The sequence below is a fragment of the Phoca vitulina genome, unplaced genomic scaffold (assembly GCF_004348235.1).
Source record: "Phoca vitulina isolate PV1807 unplaced genomic scaffold, GSC_HSeal_1.0 scaffold21, whole genome shotgun sequence".
In the NCBI taxonomy this organism is placed as follows: domain Eukaryota; kingdom Metazoa; phylum Chordata; class Mammalia; order Carnivora; family Phocidae; genus Phoca; species Phoca vitulina.
In genome coordinates, this window is record NW_022589724.1 from 1,886,280 (window position 1) to 1,912,100 (window position 25,821).

The 25,821-nt window shown below is 48.5% G+C and overlaps 1 protein-coding gene across 1 annotated transcript in view; it reads left to right on the plus strand.

Moving 5' to 3' along the window:
• Positions 1 to 1,969: 1,969 nt before the first annotated feature.
• The window catches only part of GALNT12 (polypeptide N-acetylgalactosaminyltransferase 12), a 36,788-nt gene continuing 12,936 nt past the window's right edge, over positions 1,970 to 25,821 (plus strand). Inside the window, exons 1-5 of the mRNA XM_032418499.1 lie at positions 1,970 to 2,334; positions 13,705 to 13,874; positions 18,800 to 18,989; positions 22,090 to 22,275; positions 25,218 to 25,335. Of these exons, the coding sequence (XP_032274390.1) occupies positions 1,970 to 2,334; positions 13,705 to 13,874; positions 18,800 to 18,989; positions 22,090 to 22,275; positions 25,218 to 25,335 (1,029 nt within the window). The remainder of the gene's footprint in view (positions 2,335 to 13,704; positions 13,875 to 18,799; positions 18,990 to 22,089; positions 22,276 to 25,217; positions 25,336 to 25,821) is intronic.

Genomic DNA, 25,821 nt, shown 5'->3' on the forward strand with positions numbered 1-25,821 from the left:
ATCCCCACCTAGAGCCTTCTGAGAAAGCATAGCCTTGCTGATAGAACTAATTGATTTTGGATTTCTAGCCTCCAGAACTGAGAGGGAATACATTTCTATTGTTTTCAGCCACCCAGATTGTAGTACTCTCTTATGGCAGCCCTAGGAAACAAATAGAGATGGTCAGTTTGATGTGTCAGCTTATCTAGGTTTTAATCCCTAGTGTATTCAATCAAACACTTAGATGTTGCCATGAAGATATTTTGTAGATATAACGTCTATAATCAGTTGACTTTAACTAATGGAGATTTAGCTAGGTGGGCCTGATTTAATCAGTTGAAAGTCTTTAAGAGCAGAACTGAGGTTGCCTTAAAAAAGAAGAAATTCTGCCTGTGAACTGTAGCTTCAGCTCACGCCAGAGTTTCAGCCTTCCCTTCCTGATGGCCTGCCCTAAAGATTTTGGATTCGCTTAACCAGCCCCTGCAATTGTGTAGATCAATTCCTTGCCATAAATCTCTTAATATATCTCCTGGTTCTGTTTATCTGGTGGAACCCTAACTAATTCACAAAAGGATGATGCAATCTTGAAATGCATTTGCCTAAAAGGCTGTGGAGTTGTCCAAGGCTTCACAGAAGAGGTGGCTTTTGGCAGGGCCTTGAAGGGTAGAGAGGGGTTTGCCAGGTGGGGCAGGGCCTTTCAAGCAGGGAGAACACCATATGCAAAGGTTTGGAATGGTGAGACCCCGCTCCCCTCCACCCCAGTGCTGTGGGGGTAGGCCTTGGAGTCACATTCTGAGGACCTCTTCCTGTCAAGTTGAGGACTTGAGCGTTGGTGCTGGAGGCCAGGGCTTCTCCTTTTTTTTTTTTTTTTTTTTTAATTTCTCTTAGTTCTGTCTTTTATTTTTTATGTTTTGAATTGAGATATAACTTTCATAAGTCAAGTGCATATTTTTAAAAGAAGAACATGATGATTTTTTACTTATGTATCCATGTAATCCCCACTGAGATCAAACATGGAATCAAGGCTGGGATAAGGGTGAGTGAGGTCAGTGACCTGAGCTGTGCAAGCACAGTGTCAGATTCTGCCTTTATTTAAAATTTTGGTGTTTTGTTCAGGGATTTTTTGCTCTCATTTTGATTTTTAAAAGTATTGTTTATGTTTGATCACTGATTTTGTTTTGTTTTGCCCGTCCTATAATTTTCTGCCTTGGAGACAGCCTCATGCCTCACTTTAGTCTTGACCCTGTTAAATATTTCCAGCACCCCCACTGGCTCCTTCATTTCTTCAATCCCCTCAAAGGAAACCTCTAGCCAAGGTCAGGGGAATGGATGGCCTGGGTGTGTGCGATCATATTACCGGTGCCTATGCATGTGTTTCTCGCGGGGAGGGGGGGGTCATTCCTTTGATCAGTTTATTGGACGCCTTTGTAAAGTGAGGACTAAGAAATGCAGAGATTGACTAACAGGGAGCCAGAGGAAGGTTTGTTATTCAAGGGATCTAAACAGTATTACGTCTTTGGTAGGCCTGCAGGCCTCATGTATTAGCCTCACTGTGCCTCAGTCCCCGCATCTGTAAAATGGAGTTGATAATCCTACTACCCCTGTTACTGGACTGCTTAAGAGTCCTATGAGATAAGGGAGTAAAATTCATAGCACCCTACAGGGCGCACTCAGCCAGTATTCACTGAGCGCTTACAATATGCCAGGCGCTGAGCTGAGGGTTTTACGGCCGTCACTTTGTTCATAATGCACACAGCCCAACGAGGAAGGTGCGAGTTCCAGCAAGCCCGCGGGAGGGGACCGGTGAAGACCAGCCACGCTCCGCGGCGTGGGGGCCGCGCTCCTGCGGGCGGGGTGGGCGGGAAGGGGGCGGGGCGCAGGTGGGGCGGGCCGGGGGCGGGGCGGCGCGGCGCTGCGGTTCCGGGATCCGGGTACGGGTCTGCGCCGCCGCCTCCGGGCGAGCCGAGCGCTGGCCCGAGCTGGCGGGCGCATGTGGGGGCGCGCGGCCTGGAGGCGCTGCCCGCGGGGGCTGCGGCGCGGCCGCGAGGCGCTGCTGACGCTGCTGGCTGTGCTAGCGCTGGCCGGGCTGGGCTCCGTGCTGCGGGAGCGGCGCGGGGCCAGGGCGGCCGAGCCGGGACCCCTGCGCACCCCGCGCCCGGGGCGGCGCGACCCGGTCCTGCCGCGGCCGCCGGTACCCGGCGACGCTTTGGGCGCGCGGGGCGAGGCGGTGCAGCTGCAGCTGCAGGACGAGGAGCTGCGGCTGCAGGAGGAGAGCGTGCAGCTGCACCAGATCAACATCTACCTTAGCGACCGCATCTCGCTGCACCGGCGCCTGCCCGAGCGCTGGAACCCGCTGTGAGTCCGCAGGTGGCGGGGTGGGGGGAGGGGGACACTGCCCGCGAGGTCCCCGGGCCTCAGTTTCTGCATCTGTGAAGTGGCGGGGTGGAACCGGGGTCTCGAAATACCTGGGGATCGCGCGTCTTACTGAGTCTTTCTCGGAAGTGGGCAGTGGAAGGGGTCATATGGGATGGGGGGACGCAAGAAAGTTTTAAAAAATGAAAATAGGAAAAAAAACCCTCAGAAATTGACTCTTGTCTCCTTCCCTCTTGAGAAGCTCTGTCATTCGGCTCTAAAAAAGTAGCGGGAGGGTTGGGGCTAAGCAGACAGGTGTAAGATGAGACCCTCTTTGGGTGCTCTTCCTGGTTTCACAGCACCCCCAGTCCAGCTCTGCCAGTATGGCCTTACCTTGGTGAAACTAAGGACTCTGAGGTTTCGAGGTAGGCTCCACTTTTCACTTATCTGTGTGTGCCAGGCCCTTGAATGAACCGGGGGGGGGGGGGGGGCGCTCCAGCAGGAGAGGTAAAAGGTCGCTGGAAGGCCAAGTCCGAGGTTTCCCCCTCACTGGGAGCTGGATTCCTGAGCATTAGGCAGAGGAAGGCAGGAAGGAGGTAGTGGGAAAGGCTCCTTCTGGCCGAGGTCCAGCTGGGCTCACTCCTGTGGATGGTGCAGGCCCTGAGCCCGTGTGGTCAGAGGCCTAAATCCTATGAGAGCTGCTGTCTGGGTGGGTTGTGGCCCCCCTCCCCCGCCTAAGTGAGAAGGGAACAAGCTGGTAAAAGGACAGACCTCCTGGCCTTCTTTCTCCTTCCCTCCGTTGGTGGGGATCTTCCAGGCCCCCACTTGAGACCCGTTCTTAGACTTTGAGGAAAAAAGGAAGGGGGGGGGGGGGCGGGAATAGCCAGTGGGGCAGCCTCCTGTGTGCACCGAGCACCTGCTGTTCCTCCCGGTTCCCTGGCATGCCTGCTTTAGAGGTGTGGCAAAGGTCTCAGGGAGGACAGTGACTCACCTAAAGGCCCCACAGCTGGTAAGTGGTGGAACTGGCTGGGGGGGATGGGACCCTCCTGGCCCCCTAGGCATTGTGCTGATTTCGGGATTTGCGGGGGGGTGAATCCTTGGCTAGGGAAAGCATGAATACCTGCTCCAGGAGTTGCTCCCCACCCCCTTTTGGCAGAGCTGGGAAGGACTTGGGCTTCACAGTCCTCCCTATTTTCCGGTGTCTGTTCATGTCTAGCCTCATGCTTTTGTCTGAGGCATTTTCACTGTTACTACACTGTCTACTCTTTTTGAGTAGAACTTTGTTAGTGTTGGTAGCAGTTTCCTCCACTTTCCCTGTCTGCAAAATAAGGAATGAGTAAAAATAACACAGCCTAGGAATTAATAAAACATCGAACACACCGTGCACTCAATTCTTCCTAGTTTTCCCCCCTTCCCTGTTGCCAACAAGGTACTCACGAGGTTGCTTTTAAGAGTCATCCAGGGATTGGTTGTAAAGTGTTTATTTTCCGGGTTCCAGCTTCCTTTATTGTCCCAGGTTGAGAAATCTCTTTAAACACAGTGGATAACCTGTGGGCGTATGGTATCCCGTCTCCATGGTGACACAGCTGCCCTGTGTCCTATCAGGATTTGCTTATAGATCCTGCTGTTGCATTGACTCTGGGAAGTTAATCCAAACCCAGCGTGATAAGAAGTATGAATGCCTCCTGCCTTTAATTCCTGCAGCAAGGCCTGTTGGATTATTGTTGCCTAGCTGGAGAGAAAGGTGAGCTTGATCTGTGTTGCTCTCAGCCAGGCCAGGCAGTGAGGCATAACTTCAGTGTGGCCCGTAAGGTCAGGGCCTTTTATAGAGACTCACTTTTTTTTTTTTTAAGATTTTATTTATTTATTTGACAGAGAGATAGAAAGAGAGCACAAGTAGGCAGAGCGGCAGGTAGAGGGGTAGGGAGAAGCAGGCTCTCTGCTGAGCAGGGAGCCTGATACGGGGCTCGAACCCAGGACCCTGGGACCATGACCTGAGCCGAAGGCAGACGTCCAACCACCTGAGCCACCCAGGCACCCTGAGACTCACTTTTATTATAGTTCATACAAAGGTGAGCACCTAATCAGGGTCTGCGGTTTTAGCCTGAGAAATCAGAATGGTAGAATATAAATTTATAATTGGAGTGGCGGTGCATGTGGGGGAGTCGCTTGGGACTTTAACTGATAAGCAGAGGGATGGTTAAGATCCTTGAATGTCAGAAAGGGAAAGGCCCTGAGGGAGATCCAGTCTAACCAGAGAGTAAAAGCCGTGCCCCCAAAGTAACGTGCAGATCCGGGGCAGAGCTGATCTAAAACCCAGATCTTTTCTTCCCTCCTCCCTTTTGGGATGCAGGCAATGATTTATCTATTTATTTTAATTATAAAAACAACACATGTTCACTCTAGAAATTTTGGCATATACAGAGAGGCAAAATAAATAAATAAATAAAAATCATCTATAAACCTACTGCCCCAGGAGAACCACTGTTAACGTTTTGCTGTGTATCCTTTTAGACTTTTCCAGGTATAGAAATAGATTTTGAAAAATACACGTATGGGTATGTGAATGAGAACATATTCAAACATGGGTATGTACATAGGTTCACACGCAGTTTTAACCGGGCTTTATACTACAACAGATGAACCTGTTACCATAGGCAGGGAGTCGGGAACTACCAAGGAAGGGACTCTGGCTTCTTCTTCTTGGCGACTGCAAGCCTTGAGACTGTGTCCGCTCTCTTGGACAGGCCAGACCCGTAGAGATGCTTCAGCGTTGGCTCTAATTCCTTGCAACTTGGTGTAGACCCCAGCTCTTCTGTGAGTCTGATAATTCACAGGCCAGTGGATTAGAGCACAGCTTTATTTCTGTTATTTCTGTTGCAGAACTCACAAACACCATCTCCTTTGAGCCAGGCAAGGAGATGGAACTTTCACTCCAAGATGGCAGTAGGCCAAAGTGGGGAGCCAAAAAGCTGGATTTGTGGCCTAGGGGAACTTTGAGAAATATTGATGCCAAGGACTTTCCCCAGAACAATTAAATAGAATTTCTGTAGGTAGGGCCTAGGCTGAGGCTGATGTGCAACTAGGGTTGAAAGCTACTGTCTTAGAGTCCGTGGGGTTTAAATTACTCAGAAGATTAAGGGTGGGTGCTTTTGAGCAAGTGGGAGAATACCAGAATTAGGCAAAGTAGGGATTCAAAACAGATGGCCTGTCGTTGAAACTAGCGATGACATCACAGTCAGTTGTAAGGTGTGTCACGAGTAAATGATTGCTAATGTGCCAATATTTGCAAAGAGTTTCAGTTTTTATAGCTCAGAGAAGCCTTGAGATAATCACTATAATGTCATTCTTGTTTGCATTCTGACCCATTTAGCAAGTGAGAAAGACACTGTGGAGTGACAGTGCCCTTGGGTCTGTGCATTTCCACAGGCACGTGGATGGAGATGGCATGTGTGAACATCAGACGTTCCCTGCCATAGCAGAGGGATTTTGAACAGCTGTTTAGGAAAGTGTGCCAACAATACATAGGTGTCCCTTGAATGCTTGCTCTGGTGTTAGCCTCATTAATGCTATACTTGCAGATGTGTATCTGAGTTCAGGGGTCAGGACTTGGGTGCTGGGATGGTGAAGAGTTTCAAAATAGCTCTAAATAGGTAATTCAGCAAAAGAAAGCGTGTCTTGCTGGGCTTGGCAGGAGGGAGGGAATTGGTTAGGATTTCCCTTCTTGCAGAGAGGTAGCCTGCCTGACTGTTCTCATAACAACGGTATCTTTGGAACAACATCACCCATGGTACGGAGATTAGACTGATGTTTCTTTGCTTCCCCAACGAGGTTGTAAACCGCAGGTTATTTTATTAATTTTTACCAGACCCATCTGTGGTTGTCAGAGTAACATCCTTTCTTTGAATCAGTGCTTTCAGTCTGCAGAACATGTTAGGTTTAGTTAGTATTTTCCTGATACCTTTTTCTATCCCTTTACTCTCATTCATTCTGGGTCCTTATGTTGTAGGCGTGTCTCTAAATAGCATGTCACTTGATTTTGTGTGGTCATTAAAGAAAACATCCAGACTGACAATCTTTGACTTTTAACTAGTATGTCCATATATATATATATATATATTTTTTTTTTTCCTCGTACTTACAAGACACTTTAGCTCTGATTATTTGGATTATGCTATCTTATTTTATACTTTCTAATTGTTTTTGCTTTCCCCCTCTTTTTTTTTTATGCTGCTTTTTGAGTCGATAGAAGCTTTTCTCTCCCCCTCTTACTCCACTTTTTCTTCTCTACTAATTTGGCAGTTCTATTGTTTATTCTTATCTTTAGCAGTCAGTTTGAAAGTACATATTCAAGTCAGCAGGATCTAAAGTTAATCACTAGCTATGGACCTTCGGGTGCTTTAACATTGGTCACCTTCCTTCCCAACTTACGTGCCATTTTACTCCAGGGTTTTAATTCTGTCTTGCTTTTTAAACCAACACATTAAAACATTTAAAAAATGTGGTATTTTTTTGTTTACATTTACCCACCAGGTTATCATTTTTTTCTGCCCTTCATTCATTCCTGAATGCTGGGTGGTCTTTGGATCTCAGAGAACTTTCTGGGGTTCTTTTCCTTCCTGAAGCATGTCATGTATTCATTATTGTAGAGAAAGTCAATGTTGTGAATTCAGTTTTGCTTATCTGAAAATATTCTTATTTTGCTCTTGTTCTTGAAAGATAATTTTATTTGGGTATGTAATTCTATATTGGTAGTTTGGCATTTGAAGAGAATATTCCATTGTCCCCTGACTTGCACCATGGCTGTGAGATGTCAATCCTGAGTGAGATTTGCCGATCATTCTTGTTTCTTTGTCATTCATTCGAGGGTGTCTTTTATTTATTTAAGCATCTTAAGCATACTTATGCTCTGTGTCTCATAACTCTAATATCTAGATTTGTATTTTCTTGTTGTTTCTGGACTCTGAGGACTTTTTTTTTTTCCTTTCCTGTAAGCTGAGCCATGCATTTAAAAGTTTTTTTTTAAAGTATTTTATCGAGAATTTTTTCCAGCGGGTTTCCCCAGGCATTATAAATCCTCCATATTGCCAGAAGTGGAAGTCCTACATTTACTGGAAAAAAAAAAAAAAAAAAAAAGACCTATTTCTCTATTAGTCATAGTGCTTTTGGTTGAAAGTGACTGAAAACCCAATGCAAACTGATTTAAATATGAAAGAAAATATATTGACTTTGATCACAGAAAAGTCTGGGATGAGGACTAGGTTCAGATTATTCTGGGCCCTGGATTCAGTGACTCACCTGATGTCATCAGGAGAATGTTCATTGGTCAGACCTAGGGGGCATGTGACCTTCCCAGAGGGGTGTGTGTACGTGTGTGTGTGTGTGTGTGTGTGTGTGTGTAGCCTTGCACAGACCATGCACACTGAGAGTCCGGGAGACATGGTTCCTGAAAGAGAAATCAAAATGCAGTAACGTGAAGAAAGGAGAAAGGATTTTGGGCAGGCAAAACACATCAAGGTACATTATGACCTCCCTGGCCTGTTCTGCGAAGGATATGGGTTTTTTAAAGGACATTTATGTGATAACATGAATACAAACATAAAAGAAGATGAGGAGGCATTTTCTGCACCCATTCGTTCACATCCTTATAATACATAGACATGTATTGTGCTAGTGAAGGTTATGGTCCCCACCCAATAGGGTTGTTGAGGAGGGAGAGTGGAATAGTGCGTATAAAATGCTTAGCACACTGCCCGTGATGTGGTCAGCACTCAGTACATGTTATTATTACCAGATACAGTACAAAGCATGCAGAAAATAGAGCAAAAACCAGAATTCAGACACTGCCCTTACAAAGCCCATGAATTATACCAGAAAGTTAAAGAGAGGACAGCTCACTATGATTTAGCAGTGAATTTGGCTCTGAGCTTCCTTTTGTCCCCTAGGCAAAAGTGGAACCCTGAGTGATGTATGCATAGCCGTTCTTGTCTAATTAGAGGATGTACCACTTTTTATCAGTCAGGAGAGGGAGAATGAGCAATGCCATATAATTCTTTTATATTCCATCATAACGCCTAGGATAGGGATAGGCACATAGGAATTGTTAATAATTTTTTCAGTTAATTGATTCAAACTGAAGTTGGATAATTGAATCAAAGACAGTTAATTCACAATCCTAGAAGGTTAGACTTTGTACATTTGTAAAAGTCTTTCAACTTGATCATGCAATGAAAGTGAATTGCTTATTTTTTTTCAGCAGTGTTTGTTTTACAATCTGAACTTTTGGAAACTTACTTTAAAAAAAAAAAAAGGAAAAAGGGAAAGTATTTTTCCTGGAAACAAACTTAGACATTCCAGAAGGATATATTGAACTTCATGAAAGAGAATGCCTTTAAGGTATGTTTAAAGAAAGAAGGAGAAACTCTATCAGGCCAAGAGAAAAGGAGTGGTCAGAGTGTGATATTATTGCCCAAAGAGGACATTGGCTATGGGAAGCTAAATAAATAGGATACAGCCTTTTAAAAGTAATCTTTCTTTGTGATTATAAAAATGATGCATGTTTATTGTAGAATAATCTTAGAATGCAGAGAACTGTAAAGAAGCAAGAATCCGCAATAATCCCGCTGCTCAGAGATCTCCATTGTTAACATTTTTGGCATATTTCTTTCTACTGTGTATTGTTTGTGTGGGAGCATGCTCGTGCACGCATGCTGCTGTTTATAGATTTGTACCCTTTTTTTTGTGATTTACCGTTACAGTGAAGTTATTCTCCTTTACTGTTAAATAGTCTCTGAAAACGTGGTTTTGGATGGTGTAGTAACCCAGCTGCCCCGTGTTTCACATTTTCTTGTTAGACTGTTGGAATTGTTTATAGCTTTTTGCTGTTATAAATAATGTTACAAAGAAAAATTGTTAATCACAGGTTTCCTTTGGGGTATCTCTGATGATTCCCTTAGGTGAGAAGTTCTTCGATATATTGATATGAGATTAAAGAGAAGAGGAACATTTTGAAGCTCTGTGTATGTTTTGCCAACTGGTACCCAGCACTCTTCTGATTTAAAGGGACACAAATAGAGTACCTAGACATTCTAGAACAGTGGCCTTGGGCTTTGGGGTTTTGCAGAGCAGTGAAAACACATAAACAAAAACACTGGGGAGGGACAGACATCTGGTCCCGGCGTTATCTGGTCAAACAGAGCTTTTTCTGCCCTCCTACTACTCTCATTCTAGAAGAAACACATTTTAATACTGAACAGTAAGGATGTGATTTCACACGAAAGGACAGTTGTTTAAATTGAATAAAACTTGATGTTTAAAAACCTCAGTTTACTGTCCTTATTTCCATTCATTCCTCCTTGGACCTGTGTACATTTGGAACTAAATTTTTGCTTTTTTAAAATAAAAAAACTCTTTATTTTTAGGTTGCACAGAAACACATTTTTTTTTCATGGAGTATAAGCAATTAATTATTTCCAAATCTTCTAGTGGGCTCTGACTCAGTGCTGCATAGCTTTTTCATGCACCCTGGCTATGAGTCAGGGGCTTTTAAAATGAAGATGCATTATTAATATGTTTATACATATATATGTTTTCCATTTGTTGTAACATGTATTTGGAGGAGGGCAGCAATTTGGTAGAAGTGGGAAAGAATGAGATAGGAGAGGGCCTTAGTCAGGGCCACTAAGCTCGAGATACATATTTTTAGAATCAGAATTGGCTCGGTGCTTGGATATACCCTTGGCAACATTAACATTTTTTTCTTCTTATTGTATTACACTTTTGATTTCGAAAAAATTCAAAGCCAGAGAAAATTTAAGAATAGCATAAGAAACTCCTGTTTGTCCTTCACCTAGATCCATTCATTATTTTGCCCCATTTACTTAATTTCTGTCTCTCTCTCTCTCTCTCTGTGCTATAATATTATACACATTTGAGAGTAAATTTCAGCAATAAACACCCTTGATCCTTTGTTACTTCCACGTGCATTTTCTAGGGACGGGGACATTCTCTCGTGATACCATGATGTAGTTATCAAATTGAGGAAGTTTATACAATACTGGATTTTTTCAACTGTGCCAATTTTTGGAGCAGGTTTTTCTTCCTGACCCGGTATCTAATTGAGAATCAAGGGTGACATTTATTTGTTGTGTCTCTTTAGGCCTGTCTCTGTCTCTTAGGACACCAGCATTTTTTAAGAGTACAGGCCTATTGGTTTATAAAACATCTTTCAGTTTGGGCTTAGCTGAAAGATTCCTTGTGATTTATTTCGGCGTATGCAGTGCCATACACTTAGTAACTTAAAGCAACAATAAACATTTGTGATTTCACATAATCTCTGTGGGTCAAGAATTCGGGAGTGGCTTAGCTGGGTGGTTCTGGCTCCGGATCTCTCATGAGATCACAGTCAAAAAAATGCTGCCCGGGGCTTTCATCATCTCAAGGCTTCACTGGGGCTGGAGGATCTGCTTTCAAGAGGGCTCATCCCATGCTGGACAGTTGGGACGGCTGTTGGCTGGAGGCCCTCACCAGAGACCTCCCCAAAGGATGCTTGAGTCTCCTCGCTTCACTGCATGGAGATGGCTTCCCCCAGAATGGGTGGTCCGTGGGCAGGAACAAAGAGGAAAGTTCAGCGTCTTAGGACCTGATATCAGAAGACTCATATCTCACTTCTGCTACATTCTGACCCTGCACGGTGGTTTTAAAACATATCCACAAAGTTTTTGCTATCCTTCCCTTCAAAGGATGGAGCCGCCTTCTCCTCCCCTGGAGTGCGGGCTGGACTCTCCTCTGGGAAGCGCAGTGCTAAGTGACGGCTTCTATGCACTGGGCTGGAAGCCCATGGTGTCCAAGGACTCAGGTCCTGCTGCTCGGGCTGCCGGGGATGCCCTCTCGCTTCACGATACCAGAGCTGCCACGCTTGCAGCCTCGGCTGACTTTTCCTCAAGTGTCCAGAGCCGGGCCTGCAAACGCAGCAGGAGTAAGAATGTAAAGGTGGCTGAGAAGAGCCAGCCTCCCACAGAGTCTCCCGGAGAAGGCTGTTGGTGTGCGAAAGCCATCCCAGTGACAGCAGAGCCCTCTGCAGAAGCTGTCCTGACGTTCAGGAAGAGGGCCTGGAGCAGGACCCTGAGAGGAAGCACAGGAGAAATTGCCCATGGCTTGTCGGAAGGAGGGCTAGGCAGGGAGGGATGGTATTGGGATCTTTACCTGAATGCCCTGGGGGGCGGGAGCGAGCCAGAACCCTACGACAAGGGCTCTGGGCCCAAGGACCTCGGCCAGGTACACACCCTCCGGCATTCTGTGAACTGCCCATGTTATTCACCTCGCTGAGCCCCGTCTCAATAAATGCCAACATAGCACGTGTTTTTGAGTTAAAGTATTAATGTCATTAATTTTAAGTCTTTTTTTTCATATTTAAACATTTCTGAGATTTGGAGACATCTTAAAATCAACACATCCTACAGTTAGGCGACATGTGTCCTTTTAGAGATTCTTAAAAGAATGGTGTGTCTTCCAACCATTGGCATCTTAATTTTTATGAAATACTGTAGATTGGAGATATGGTAGCGCTAAGGAATCACTAGTTTTTTTAAGGTGTTTCAGCTTTATTGTGTTTTATTATAAAAAAGAGTCCTTATCTCTTAGGTCTATTGAAATATTTATGGATGCTGTGCTATGTGGGGTTTTGCTTGACACTAGTCTGGGATGGAGGGAGTGGGTGAGGGCTTAGGTGAACCAAGATTGACCATGCATTGAGAATTGTTGATGTCGGGCCAAAGGTCCCAGGACTTTCTTATAATATTCTCTCTACCGTTTGTATGTTTGAAAATTTTCATAATGAAATAAAGGGAGAAAAACCACAAAGAAATAAAGTGCATATCTAAAGGGCTTTCTCTCTGCTTTTTGCAGGACCGGGTCCCTCAATATTCAGGTCTCATCCTCCATGTCACCTCCTCTAAGAGGCCCTCCCTGATTACCTGTTCTGTGGTTACTCCCTTTCCCCCTTCCCACACCCCTCAACAGTTGCTCTGTTTCGTATCCTGCTTTTCTTCCTAGCACCATCGCCTACTGAAATTACTGATATGTTTGCTTACTTGATTATTGTCCCCTTGCATGTAAGCTCTGTGGGAGCAGGGGAGTTGTTGTTTTTTTAAACCCAGCACCTAGTAGGCTCTCAGGAGATATTTGGTGACTGACTGGTAAGGGCCCCCTGGTACATCGCCTGGCCCGTGGCAGACAGTTCACAGAGCTAGCTTCACTCCTCATGCTGCTACGTTCTGCATCTCTTCGATGTGCCCCCGGCCCCCTTTCTGTCCAGGCAGCCTGTCCTCTCTTCAGCCTGCGTGCCCCTCTTGCTTTGCCAGCCCACCCTTCCAGCCCCGGGGCCCTGCAGGTGCCCCTCCTGGGCTTCCGTTCCTGCCCCTCTCTGGCCATTTCTCGCTGATGAGTTCCAGGCACGGCCCAGTTCCTGGGATGACCCTGGGAGTTTGTCATCAGCTCTTGTGAGGAGAGAATTCTCTGTCAAGTAGGGAAACTTCCCTGTAAAGTAACAGGAAACCCTACTAAAGAAAGAGGAAGCTTATTGGTTCCTGTCACTGCCAGTCAAGGCACATCCCCTCACCCTACCCCCCCCCCCAGGCCATCACAGAGTGGATTGAGGGGTGGCGTGGGTACTCAAGGGGGGGTTAGTCAGGGTCCTCTCCGGAGCCCTTCCAGACTGTTCTAGCATTCTAGCGGCAGCTCCAGTTTCTGCGGCCAGCGCACTGCTTTTGTGAGCAGAGGTGCGCAGCTGGGGTGGTGCTGGGAGGGCAGTGAGACTCCAGCCAGGGGCCAGAGCACGGTGAGCGACACCTGCTGAAAGGGACGCATGGCTGGGGGCCCCTCCTGCAGCCAGCAGCTGCCTGCACCCTCAGGCCCAGGGACAGAAGGAGGACAGAGAGTTTGCCAGGTAGAGAAATGAGGAAAGGATGCTCCATGCAGAGGGCACGGTCTGAGCACAGGCCTGGCAGTTGGCCATGGGGTCAGAAGGGAGCAGACCGGTGAGAGAGTGGCAGTCTCCCTCCCTTCTGGTCTGCTTAGCTTGTCTGTCGCTCAAATCTGAAAATTGCTCTAAAGCTTAAAAACAGCGTCCCACCGTTCAAGCTTATAGGGTGTCATTTTAGAGTCTTTCTTCGAATCTGTTAGGGTTCCTAGTGGAACACAGGGTGGGGATGGGGGGCTCTGGAAGATGACAGCAGATGATTTTCCATTCCCAGGAAGAGGCCTCAAGACTGTGACCGGTGTCCCCTTTGCGCCTCCCTCCCCAGCACCAGCCTGGGCCTGGTACCCATGGTCCGCAGCGGGTTCTCGATTCCTGAAACTGTCTTGTATTTGCAGGTGCAAAGAGAAGAAATATGATTATGATAATCTGCCCACGACATCTGTTGTCATAGCGTTTTATAACGAAGCCTGGTCGACCCTCCTCCGGACAGTTTACAGTGTCCTCGAGACGTCCCCAGACATCCTGCTAGAAGAAGTCATCCTTGTAGATGACTACAGTGATAGAGGTGAGCCCCCGCCGTGGGCTCTTGGAGGGGCCTGGCTTTCCGTGGCGGTGCCTGGGAGGCAAAAGCATGACTTCGGAGGGGTGGAATGTGTCTGGGCAGGACGGGCTTCCTGTGTCCCCCCGGGCCCGGCCCCTGCCCTCAGGGGGCTCCGAGCCTGCTGGGGATGCACGGGTGCTGACAGCTCTACCACATGGTGCTGCAGGAAGATGGGGCACTGGGGAATAGGGGCTGACTTTACATCTTGGAGGGTGAGTAGTTTGTGGGCAGCAAAGGTGGAGGGAGGGGTTCTGATGGAGGCACAGAAGGTGGGAAGGCTCAGAGGCACAGTGTCACATGGGTTGTGTAGGATCTGTAGGTAGTTCAGGAAGGCCAGAGGAGCAGCTGCTTCAAGGGGAGCAGGCAGAGGAGAGAGGTGAGACATGGGGAAGGGTGCAGGCATTAGACATGAGGTCAAACTGGGACTTTGTCCTGAGGGCAGGGAGACCAGAGGTGGGATTTTAAACAGGAGAGCGGTTTTGCACTTTGAGGGATCTCTCTAGGCCCAAGATACCTGTGGGTGGAGAATGGTGTACGGGGGAGCTCTGCGGGGAGGCCAGGGACTGTAGAGGTGGCCTAGGTGAGAGATGGAGGCTGGGAGTCAGGTGGGAGTAGAGGGGAGGGGTGGGGAGGGGGAGGAGGGACATTCGAGACATGACATCTGCAGGAGCTGCAGGCTTCTGGCTTGGGTCTCTGGGTGAGTGGTGGTGCTGTCCCAGAGCTGGAAAAGCCACCCAGGGCAGGAGTGACAGGTCTGGGAGAGGAAGGGGGGCATTTGGCTTTGGATGTGTTGAGTTTGAGATGAGATCAAAAACGGGCAGCCCAGGGGTGCTTAGGTGGCTCAGTCTGTTGGGCGTCTGACTCTTGATTTCGGCTCAGGTCATGATCTCAGGGTCCTGAGATCAAGCCCGGCGTCAGGCTCTGTGCTCAGCAGGGAGTCTGCTTGAGATTCTCTCTCTCCCTCTCCCCCTTGTCCCACTCTCTCTCTCTCTCAAATAAATAAATAAATAAATATTTTAAAAAAGGAGGGGGCAGCCCAGACAGGAGAAGAACTGAAGCCAGGGAGAGACATTCCATTGAGAGGGTGGCTGGCATCCCTACAGGCCTGACCAGTGACCTGGGGTCCAGCAATTCACATGCAGTCCAGGGCTGCCCTGATTTATTTAGTGAACACTGTGAGTTTCTGCTGTGTGCCAGGCACTATTCTAGGCACCAGGGATTCGGTGGGAAACACAAGTCCCTGCTCTCATAAAACTCACATTCTGGTGGGTGGAGATGTGGGTGGACATGGTCAATGAACATGTAAAGAATAATATAAGACAACACAACACAATGTAAAATAGCATAGCATAACATAATGATGCAGCAAATGTAATATAGCAAGGTGGGAAGTGCTGTGAAACAAAGTGGGAGCAGGAGAATAAGTAGAGCTTGGGCACAGGCCCTCCGCTAGCTGGTGGAGGGCAGGAAGCCTCCCTGAGGAGGTGGTTTTAAGCCAGAAGCTGGGATGTAGAGAAGGAGGCAGCCCAGCAGCCGCAGGTGCGGGAAGGAGCTGGGGTGAGCAGGCATTCCTCGGGGCCGACCATTGGCCGGTGGGGAGGCGGCATGGGAGACGCGGTTGCAGGGGTGGGCAAGCCAGGCCAGTAGGGCCCTGGGGGCCACCATAAGGGGTGTAGGCTAAAATAGGAGCCTGATGGGAGCCGTCTGAGGGCCATTGAGGGAACAGGAAGGTCACTCGGTCTTGGGGTGTCTGCGCTGCCCCGTGGGGCATTGCCGATGGATGGGGGGGGGCGTCGGGGCTGCTGTGGCCATGCCCTGTGCCACGTGACAAGCTGAGTGAGGGCAGGCTCAACTGAGGGGACATGTCAAGGCCATAGCCCGTTTCAAGCCAAATTACCATCCCTGGGCCACGCATAAGGATAGCAGCTCCTGCTTCCTGGGCATCTGCTGCTTCAGGCTCCGGGCCTGGCCTGTTGGACTTCAGAGCCTGGAGTATGTGTCCTAATTGGGGGGTGTGTTTGGCTGTTCTCACAGAGACTCAAAATAACAGTGATTTACACGGGATAAAAATGATGTCTCCCACATCACACATCTTGCGTAACCGTCTAGGGCTGGTGTGGCGGGCTTCACAGCGTCAGGGCCCCAGTTCCTTCTGCCCTGTAGCTTCACATTCTCCAGGATGTTGTGCTGCCTTGTCTGCATGCTCCAGGCTGGTTCTTCACCTTCTGCTCGCTCCCATTGGCAGAAGGGTTTCCAGGGGCTGGGGAGCCAGACCTGGAAGTTGCCCTCATATCCCACTGAGCAGAACGGGGTCACTTGGCCGCACCTAGCTGCAAGGGAGGCTGGGAACGGGAAGCTATATGATGAGTGGCCATGTGCACCCACGGGGAGAGCGTGTGTTCGGCCTCAGCTGGCCTTCTCCATGACAGTATGCAGGCCAGTCTGGGGCTTGACGTGGAGTGATGCCCACCTGGCACTGAGTTCTGGGGTCAGGGCACCTGGGCCTGAGGTGAGCTTTACCGTGAACCTGTCATGGCACCTGGGACAAGTCACTTGTCTTTTCTGAGCCTTGATTTCTCATCTGTGAATGGATTTATCCACACTTATATCAGAAAGTGGTGAGGAATAAATGAGATCGTGCACAGGACAGAAACCCCATGTCAGCCGGCACACAGTAGGTATGCATCTCCGTTTCCTCTGGTCTTTTCCTCCCAGGGCTGTTTTAAATCGGCATTGGCACTGGTTCTGGATTACGCTGCACAGGCATCCCAGCTCCAACACTTTGTAGCTACAGCACCTTGAGCAAGTCCAGTGTCAACCTTGCCTCAGCCCCCGTAAAATGGGATAACAGTTCCTACTTCATAGGGTCATTGGGAGGACTGAGAGAAAGGTGGGTCATGTGCTAGGCCAGAGCCTGGCGTATTGTTAGTGTTTGGTAAATGGTAACTTGTCCTTTTATGAAATATTAAAAAACTGTGGAATACCGAAAACATTTCAGAAATGCATTCATTCAGAAGCAAAGATCAGATTATTTATTTTGTCCTCATGGGATGGAACAGCTCCTCAGTGGGCAGGGCTACGGGATGAAGCCCTCCCCGTGCAGCTCCGTTCTCTCGAAGATGCCAGTATAAGGCGCCGTGGGGCCGAGGCTCCCTCCCCATCGTGGTAACTTGTAGAGTGGGCAACATGCCCGCTCAGCCTGTAATGAGATAGGAGCCCTGCCCTGCCCCCCTCCCCGCCGCCCTCTCTGCGTGTCAGTCTGAGCTGGATGAAGGGGTGTCAGCCCCCCAGGGCATGGGAAGACAGTTCAGACAGACATAAAATTGATGCTGACCAAATCCATAAAGAGTGCAAGGAGGCTACACAGGCATTTCCTTTTTTTCTTTCTTTCCCCCCCGCCTTTTTTTTTTTTGCACCTGCAATTTCGTGTATGTTTACTGGGCACTGCCACTAATTAGCTTTGCTTGGGAAGTCACCTCCCTTATTTGTGCTGTCAGCTTATTTGCAGTTATATTTAGGATTGAAAAAAAAAATCAACCAATGAATGCTTTTCTTTTTTTTTTTTTTGAGTGTCAGGAATATTTAGAGAAACATTTTTACAAACAATGAAGCAACCTAGAACAGTTCATAAAATTTCCCCTTTTGCTGGGGCACCTGGGTGGCTCAGTCATTGGGCGTCTGCCTTTGGCTCAGGTCGTGGTTCTGGGGTCCTGGGATCGAGCCCCGCATCGGGCTCTCTGCTCTGCAAGAAGCCTGCTTCTCCCTCTCCCACTCCCCCTGCTTGTGTTCCCACTCTCGCTGTCTCTCTCTGTGTGTCAAATAAATAAATAAAAACTCTTTAAAAAAAAATTTCCCTTTTGCTGATGATTGAGGACTTTCAGACAAAGCCCACATCAACATGGGTAGATCCTCTTTATTTTTATTTTGCCTGATGGGTTCCCACCCACCTCACGTGACCCACGGAGGGATGTGAACCAGGGCCTCCAGTCCCAGTATGTGTGTGGAGTCACAAGTCCTGGGGCCAGGTAGGGCACGACCTTTCAACTTTTAAAGCCTCTTTTCCTCTTCTGCAAAATGGGATGAGCACGTCCTCCTGACAAATTTTGATTTGTTTCACAAGGATGAGAGATTATACAAGAAAGCTCTGGGAGGCAGTGTTAATTAAGCCTGAGGATTCAAGCCAGGGCCACCAGGTTAAAATCCTGGCTCCTTAGCACACTTGTTCTGGGACCTTGACACATTACTTAGCCTCCCTGGCCTCAGTGTTCTCATCTATAAATGGGGATCATTGTAGTGCCTACCTCATGGAAAAGTTATAAGGCTCACGTGACTTAGAGATAAATCCCCTAGACAGTATTTAGCACAGGAGGCCCTCTGGTGTGAGCTGCCATTATTATTACTATTACCGTGTCCAGTGAAATGTGTTCCTGAGAAAATTTATGTTAACATAAATATAAATAAAATTTGTTAACTTAATTCCACATAAAATTTTATTACATAATTAACATAAATAAACCAAGTTTATATGAAGCCAATTTTTCTGAAAAATTGTGGTTGAGCAATTTTTGTGTTCTTCATTTTTAAATGTTCACAAATCAAGGTGTGATGTATTTTTGAGGGGGTAACAGCTTTGTTGAAATACATCCACATACCATATGCACCCATTTCAAACATACAATTCAGTGTGCATGTGTTGTGAAGGGGAGCATTCCGGGGTTCTGGAATTCCTCCGCCCCAGCCTCCCCTGGCCTTTCTGCGGGCACATCCCAGGTGCAGAGCAAAGGAGGCTTCTGTCTATTCAGTTTTCTTTTTTGGGGATAGTGAGGCCCCGGAAGGACATGGCTCGGGATGTGTGGCGGTGACCCTGCTTGCCTTGCTCGCCTCCCCAGAACACCTGAAGGAGCGCTTGGCCGATGAGCTGTCTGGGCTGCCCAAGGTGCGTCTGATCCGTGCCAACAAGAGGGAGGGCCTGGTGCGAGCCCGGCTTCTGGGCGCTTCCGCGGCGAAAGGCGAAGTGCTGACCTTCCTGGACTGCCACTGTGAGTGCCACGAGGGGTGGCTCGAGCCACTGCTACAGAGGTGAGCGTGCAGCCGGGGGCCCCACGTGGTGCAGAAGCAGAAACTTCTTACCTGGGCATAGGGAGCTGCCAGGCGCCTGGGTTCAGATGCTCCTTGGGCAGTCCTCTGTCACTGGGCATGATAACAGTCCGTGCCCCACAGGGCTGCGGAGGCCATTCAGTGAACTAATACACATACAGTCCTTAGAACATGCTAGCATGTAGGAGGCCCTATGAGTGTTTGCTTTTATTCCTACTTATTTTATGTGTTTAGTGTGGAACACCTTAGAAAGTATGATCAACCAAGAAAAAAAAATCAATCCTATAGCATTGCACTGCTAAAGAATATATATTTTGGCATATTTCCTTCAAGCAAGGCTGTCTTATCCATTATACCCAGTGCCTACAATGCTTAGGACCCATGAACCTTTAACAGACCCACAAAAATGTTTTTGCAGTAATTGTTTTTTTCAATCAGAAGGAAAAAAATGAATATCAATAATGACTGTACAGTAATGAATTTAGCCTGGATGGTGTTCGTCCTTATACCAACATAGTCGTAAAATATAGTTTTAAATATATATATATTTTATGGAGCCATGAAAAGTCATAATACAGCCCTGTCTTCAAGGGCATGTCTCCTGCTGTCCCACAGTGTCTTACCTTGACCCTCCCAATCTGCCTGTCCTCCAAAACTACAGTCGCCGGGCCTTTTGTTCTCTTCCCTCTTGATCTCCCTACTCTCCTGATTCTGCATCATAGCGGTCAGGAGCTGGGCTGGCCAACTCGGAGCTCTTCCAGGTGGGGGAGGAGGGGCCAAGGTGGGGGGTCTGCATTTGGTCCCTCCCTGTGGAGCTGGCGAAGGGTCGGAGGACCAGAGTCTCTGCAGTTGGCAAACTGCTTTCCCATGGCCTCTAGTGCTTTGGTTGCCGGAGTCTTCCTGGAAGAACTGGGGACCCACTTGCCTCCCTTCCTGTGTGAGACCAGGCTGTCCCCTGCTCTGCCACTTCTGCTGTCCTCGGTCCTGTCCGCTGTGGGTGCCCCAGCTGCCTCTTTCTCCTCCTCAGCTCTGCTGAGCTTCACTAGCAGCAAGGACCCAGGGTTCCCCAAGCCTGTGATGGAGTCTGAGGTTATTTAGAATATGGTGACAGCTAAGAGTTCTCTCTGGAACCTGGACAGGTGGGTTTGCCCTCTGCCCCCTCCCCATGTGCACAGAGTTGGCTGCGTTTAGGCCGGTCTAAAGGCAGCCGATGTGCTAACGCTGCCCAGAATTCCTCTCTAGCCCATCCCCTGAGGGCAGCAAGGCAGTCCTGTCCACAGACAAGTTCCTTGTTCCGTATCTCCAGACAAAAGCACCCCATCTGGGGAATTGGTAAAACATACCAACTCCTGTTCTCACGGCAGACTCTTTGGATCTGAATCTCTGGGGGTAGGCCTGGGCTTCTGGATGTTTCCGGAGCTCCCCAGGGACCTCGGTGGGCACCAGAGTTGGCTCACACTGGTCCCTTAGACGGTCCAACAGGAACAGTAACCCCATTCCTCCAGGGGCTTTTGGATATAGATGATGTTCTTTGGTTCTCAAGTCAGGTGAGTCGTGCTCCTGGCGTTTTTCTGAGCTGGGGACTAGGGATGCCGGACAGCCCACAGTGTGCAGCTCAGCCCCGCACAACAAAGAATGGTTTGCCCCAGATGCCAGTAGCATGCCTGCCCCGCCCCCCCGCTGTGGGGCGCACTGCTACTGGGCCTGCTCATTGTGTGACCGTGCTCCAGGGGCCTTTACGCCAAGGCTGGCTCCCCCTAGTTCTCCTTTTCCTATAAAAATTAGGCTCCCCATGGTTCCGACCAGCTTGATTCCAAGTCACAAGTTCTTGTCTCTGCCAGGGGCTAAGCAGCTTCTTTGAACCTGCCCAGCGGGTCTGCCGTTGGTCCCCTCAAGCCCTTTAAGAGCACCCTCAGTTTATTTAAAGAATTGGGTGTTGATAGGTACCTGGTCTACGTCTCCCTCATTTTAGAGAATTCCCAGGTTTTATTCATGCAATCTATCCCGAACAGTGCAATTTCACCTAATAGTGTAATTCTTACCTAAGTGTGATATTCACAACACCCCCTCTGGTTTTCTGGTATTATTCTAAAGACACAGCTCAAGTCTGCTTGATCTCTGTTTCTTCACACCCTTGCTCTGTGTGACTTAGGATTTTTAGGTCTCAAATCCCAGAGAAAAGCCCCCGAAATGTAACCCAGAGAAATCCAGTGTTCACACACAGCCTAGTCCCGGTTCATCTTTCCTGGTGTGCCGTCAAATGCAAAATACCGACACGACATGGCAGCGTGCTGAAGGATGCTTGGGTCTGCAGCTGTGACTGGAGAGCCGCTGAAGCAGACGCGGGCTGATATCTGCGGCGGGAAGTCACAGGGTTTTTCGCTGTAATACCATATAACATTGCACAATAACAAGAATTAAAAGAATAGCAATAGTTCCAGGTTCTCTGTCAACCATCTTTTACAAACATTCCCTCAGGGAGTCCTCACATTAACCCTCTGAGTAGGTATCAATGCCCCCGTGTTACCCACAGGGATTAGGCTCTGAGAGGTTAGGTGACTTGGCTAACGTCACACAGCAAATAAGGGACAGGATTCGAATTTTTATTCGAGCTCCAAAGCTGATCCTCTGGTCTGGGTGCATCTCTGTTTTGAAGGGGGATAATTATTTCTTGACATGAAGATGCTTCATTGCGATTACATGAAGAAACCTCTTGCCGTCTTTAGAAACTGAAAATCTGTTTTCTGTTTTAAAAGTGACCTTTGATTTTCACATGTCTCGACTTTCATGGAGGGATTCAAGTTTATGCAGAATAGCCATAGGTGGAATTCAGAACATGAAAGCTGTGGGACCTTCCATCTTCAGGCCAGAATCCTTCCTCCTTCAGCTTCCCCCATCACCTGAGCATTCCCTCTGCTGAGCGCCAGCCAGGGCCTGACATGGCTGCAGACACTGCAAGAGAAGGCGCAGGCCTTCTCACACGGGCTAGGAAGGAGGAGGAGAGTTCATCCCCAAGTTCCCTTCCAGTCCCCCGGCCACCTCTCTGTGCAGAGAGGCACATGGGGCATCCTGGTGTTCGTAGAATCCACGAAGAGGAGTCGGCGGTGGTGTGCCCCGTGATCGATGTGATCGACTGGAACACGTTTGAGTACCTGGGCAACTCCGGGGAGCCTCAGATCGGCGGCTTCGACTGGAGGCTGGTGTTCACGTGGCACGTGGTCCCCGAGAGGGAGAGGATGCGGATGCGGTCCCCCATTGATGTCATCAGGTGAGGGGTGACTTCCAGGCGCTCACTCTTGGAGCATGCCTCGTCGCATCTGGCTGCTGGGTCAGGGAGTCAGCCCGTGGGAGGCTGGTTGGCTGTTGCTCCCTTGTTTTCTCCAGAGCATTTGCTTACTTTTATTAAAAATCTTCACTACACACATGAATTTTATATTGGTATATTTTATTGATTTGCTTATTTAAAAAACTGTGGTAAAATGTGCATAACATAAAATTTCTCACTTGTACCATTTTTGAGTGTTCAGTTCAGTGGCATCAAGCACATTCACGATATTGTATAACCATCACTTCTACATACTTTAGAACATTTTCATCATCCTCTCCAGAAACTCTATACCCATCAAGCAATGACTCCCCTTTCTCTCCTTCTCCAACTCCTGGTGACTACTATTCTACTTTCTGTCTCTACGGATTTTCCTAGTCTAGATTGCTCATTTAAGTGGGATCACACAATACTTATACTTTTGTGTCTGGCTTCCTTTACTTAACATAATGTTTTCAAGGTTCTTCTAGAAGCCCATTCCTTTTTATGGCTGAGATGGTTATACAATATTGTATATACACCCATGTTTGTTTATCCATTCACCTACTGATGGACACTTGGGTTGTTTCTATCTTTTTTTTTTTTTTTTTTGATTTTTTCTTTTTTTTTTTACAGAGAGAGAGAGAGAGAGATCACAAGTAGGCAGACAGGCAGGCAGAGGGAGAGAGAGAAGCAGGCTCTCCGCTGAGCGGGGAGCCCGATGTGGGGCTCGATCCCAAGACCCCAGGATCATGACCTGAGTCAAAAGCAGATGCTTAACCAGCTGAGCCCCCTAGGCGCCCTGTTTCTACCTTTTGGTTATCGTAAACAATGCTGCTGTGAATATTGGGGTACTGTTATCTGTTTGAGTCCCTGTTACCCATTTTTGAGGGTGTATACCTAGGAGCGCAATTGGGTGAGTCATATGGTAATTTCAAGCTTAACATTTTGAGGACATGCTGTCAGGCCCTTTTTCAACTGGGGGGTAGGTGGGCCTGGGGCTGAATCGGCCACCTTTGGCCAGTGAGTGAGCCTGGGTCTGAGAAGAGTGGGCTCAAAGGGGGCTCAGTTGCTCTCATTTTTTGAGGTGTTGAAGTAATAGTATGGCTTCTTCCTCTCCTTCCAAGTTCAGGACCAGATGGGAGGCAGATACAGGAATCAGGCAGATGGAGGTCAAACATCAGCTTTATTGCTGGTGTACCGAGCTGGAAATGGTGTCTTAGATCTGCACCCATGTTTGGCAGGTGGGCTTCTGGATCTTCCACCCGAGCTCTGACCCTGAGATGACTCACTTCTGGCCAGAGGGAAATGCCTGTGGGGACAGTGTTGAGAGATGGGGGAAGAGAGATGAACGGGGCCAAGTCACGTCCAGCCTGGAAGGCCAAGGACAGGGCTTTGGGCTTTACCCTGAGAAGGTAGAAGCCGCCAAAGGGATTTGAGCTGGAAATTACCATTGCCTGTTGCATTCTTTAAAGGTTGCTGGGTGCCACGTGGTGAGGGGCCTGCAGGGGGTGGGGCAGGGGGCAGGGACATCGTTAGGAGGCATCGTAGTCTTCTAGGCAGGAAGGATGGTGCAGGAGAAGATGGAGCGAATGGAGGACCCCAGAGATGTTGCAGTGGAAGAATTGAGGGAGGCTGAAGGAGAATGGGGAAGGGAGAGGTTGGGTGATGCCCAGGCTTCTGTAGGAGCCCTGAGGGACATCCTACCCAACCTTTCACGGATTTTTGTAAACTGAGGCTCAGAGTAGGAAGGATCCTATCTAGGGTCACATATCCAGCTTGGGATGCTGACATGAACTCTCATGCCCCCACCACATGTGTACACATGAACTCAGGAATGTCGTGGGCAACTCCCCTTCCCTTCCTATAATATCCCTGGGCCTCAGTTTCATCACCTGTGAATTAGGTACAAGCATATCCACCCTGCCTACTTCTTAGACTTTTAGGAAGAACACACATGGAAGTGCTTTGTAGTCTAAAGCCTTCCCTTCCACAAAGAATCTTGCTGCCCTTTTCTCATTGGCCCCAAGGTTGGAGCGCAGGGAAAGCCAATACTTTGTCAAGGGCCAGAAGTGCTGCTGGAAGACCTTAACATCTGCAGACAGTTAGACTCTTAATGAAGTATAGGTCTCCATTTCCGACCTTTTGCATCTGCATCTCCTGGTGTGTTGACCCTACAGCTTTCTGCTGTGGTAGGACAGAAGCCTTGGGCCCTTTCTGGAACCTGTAGTGGTTCTAGAGGAGCCTGGTGAGGAGAACATCAGGCCAGCTGAAGAAGCAGGCCAATGCTAGCCGTCTGGGTCCTGCAGGGGAGGCCACTCATGCAGGAGAGGAACGGGCCCTGCGGGAGCTTTGAGATGATGGACTTGCCTTTCGTGGTCTTCTATAGCCCTAAGGGCATCCGTGCTTGCCCGCCCTGTGACTGCACGGCCAAGGCCACCGCAGCCTGGTGCTAGCCATCCTCTTGGGGAGCACATCTCTCTCCTTGACTTTCCTTGTTGTCTGTGCTTCTAGAAGGACAAGGTTTTCTCTCACGCTCGGGCCTTTGCTCATGCTGGTGTCTTCCTGGAGAACCATCCCATTCCTCTTCTCTGCCAACTCCCCTGTGTTCTTCAAGCTGAGCCCTACCCCCCCACCCCAGGCCTCTTCCTGGGTGCCCCCAGGGCTCTGGCTTGACCTGAGTGCTCTCACACACAGTGCCACTTGAGGTGTCCATGAGCTTCCCCAGGGCAGGGACTGTGGGACACATCTATGCCTTCAGGCCCAGCTTAGTGCCTGGCATGGAGTATGAACTCAGGATGTACTTAGAGATGGATGGGCAGGCTGGAGGGCTCGGGGCGGGCAGGAGTTCAACCATGCTGGCTTCCTGCCGCTCACACTACAATACAGTTTTCACACTCTTCTAGGTCTCCAACAATGGCTGGAGGGCTGTTTGCTGTGAGTAAGAAATATTTTGAATATCTGGGGTCTTATGACACAGGAATGGAAGTTTGGGGCGGAGAAAACCTCGAATTCTCCTTTAGGGTAAGTATTCCAGTCTTCTCTTCAGACTCATTCTAACCTGTTCTGTCTCTCTGTCTCTCCCTCGGGGAGTGATGGGATTTTCCAGGAGACCCTGGTGGACTTTTCCCCCATGTTGGCAGATTTTATCTGACAGTGCTGAAAGATGATGGTAGTGGTACACACATCCCATAAACATGCTTGTCTTCTTGTCTGAACCTTTTTTAAAAAATGTACTTTTCATAGATTTGGGGCAGGGAAGGGCCTTCCAAGTTACCTAGTTCTTTTCTCTCACTACAACAGGGAGGAGCTGGGGCCTGGACAGGGGAGGTGACTGGGTCAGGGTCACCCAAATAGTGAGTGGCAGACCCTGGGCTCAAACACAGGCCCCTGCGTCCCGATTCCATCTTTTGGAGCCTTGATCTGCTTAATTACTCATGAAGTACCCTGTTTGGTACAGTGACTTTCCAGCTTTGCCACGTATAAGAATTGTTAGGGAGACTTGCTTAA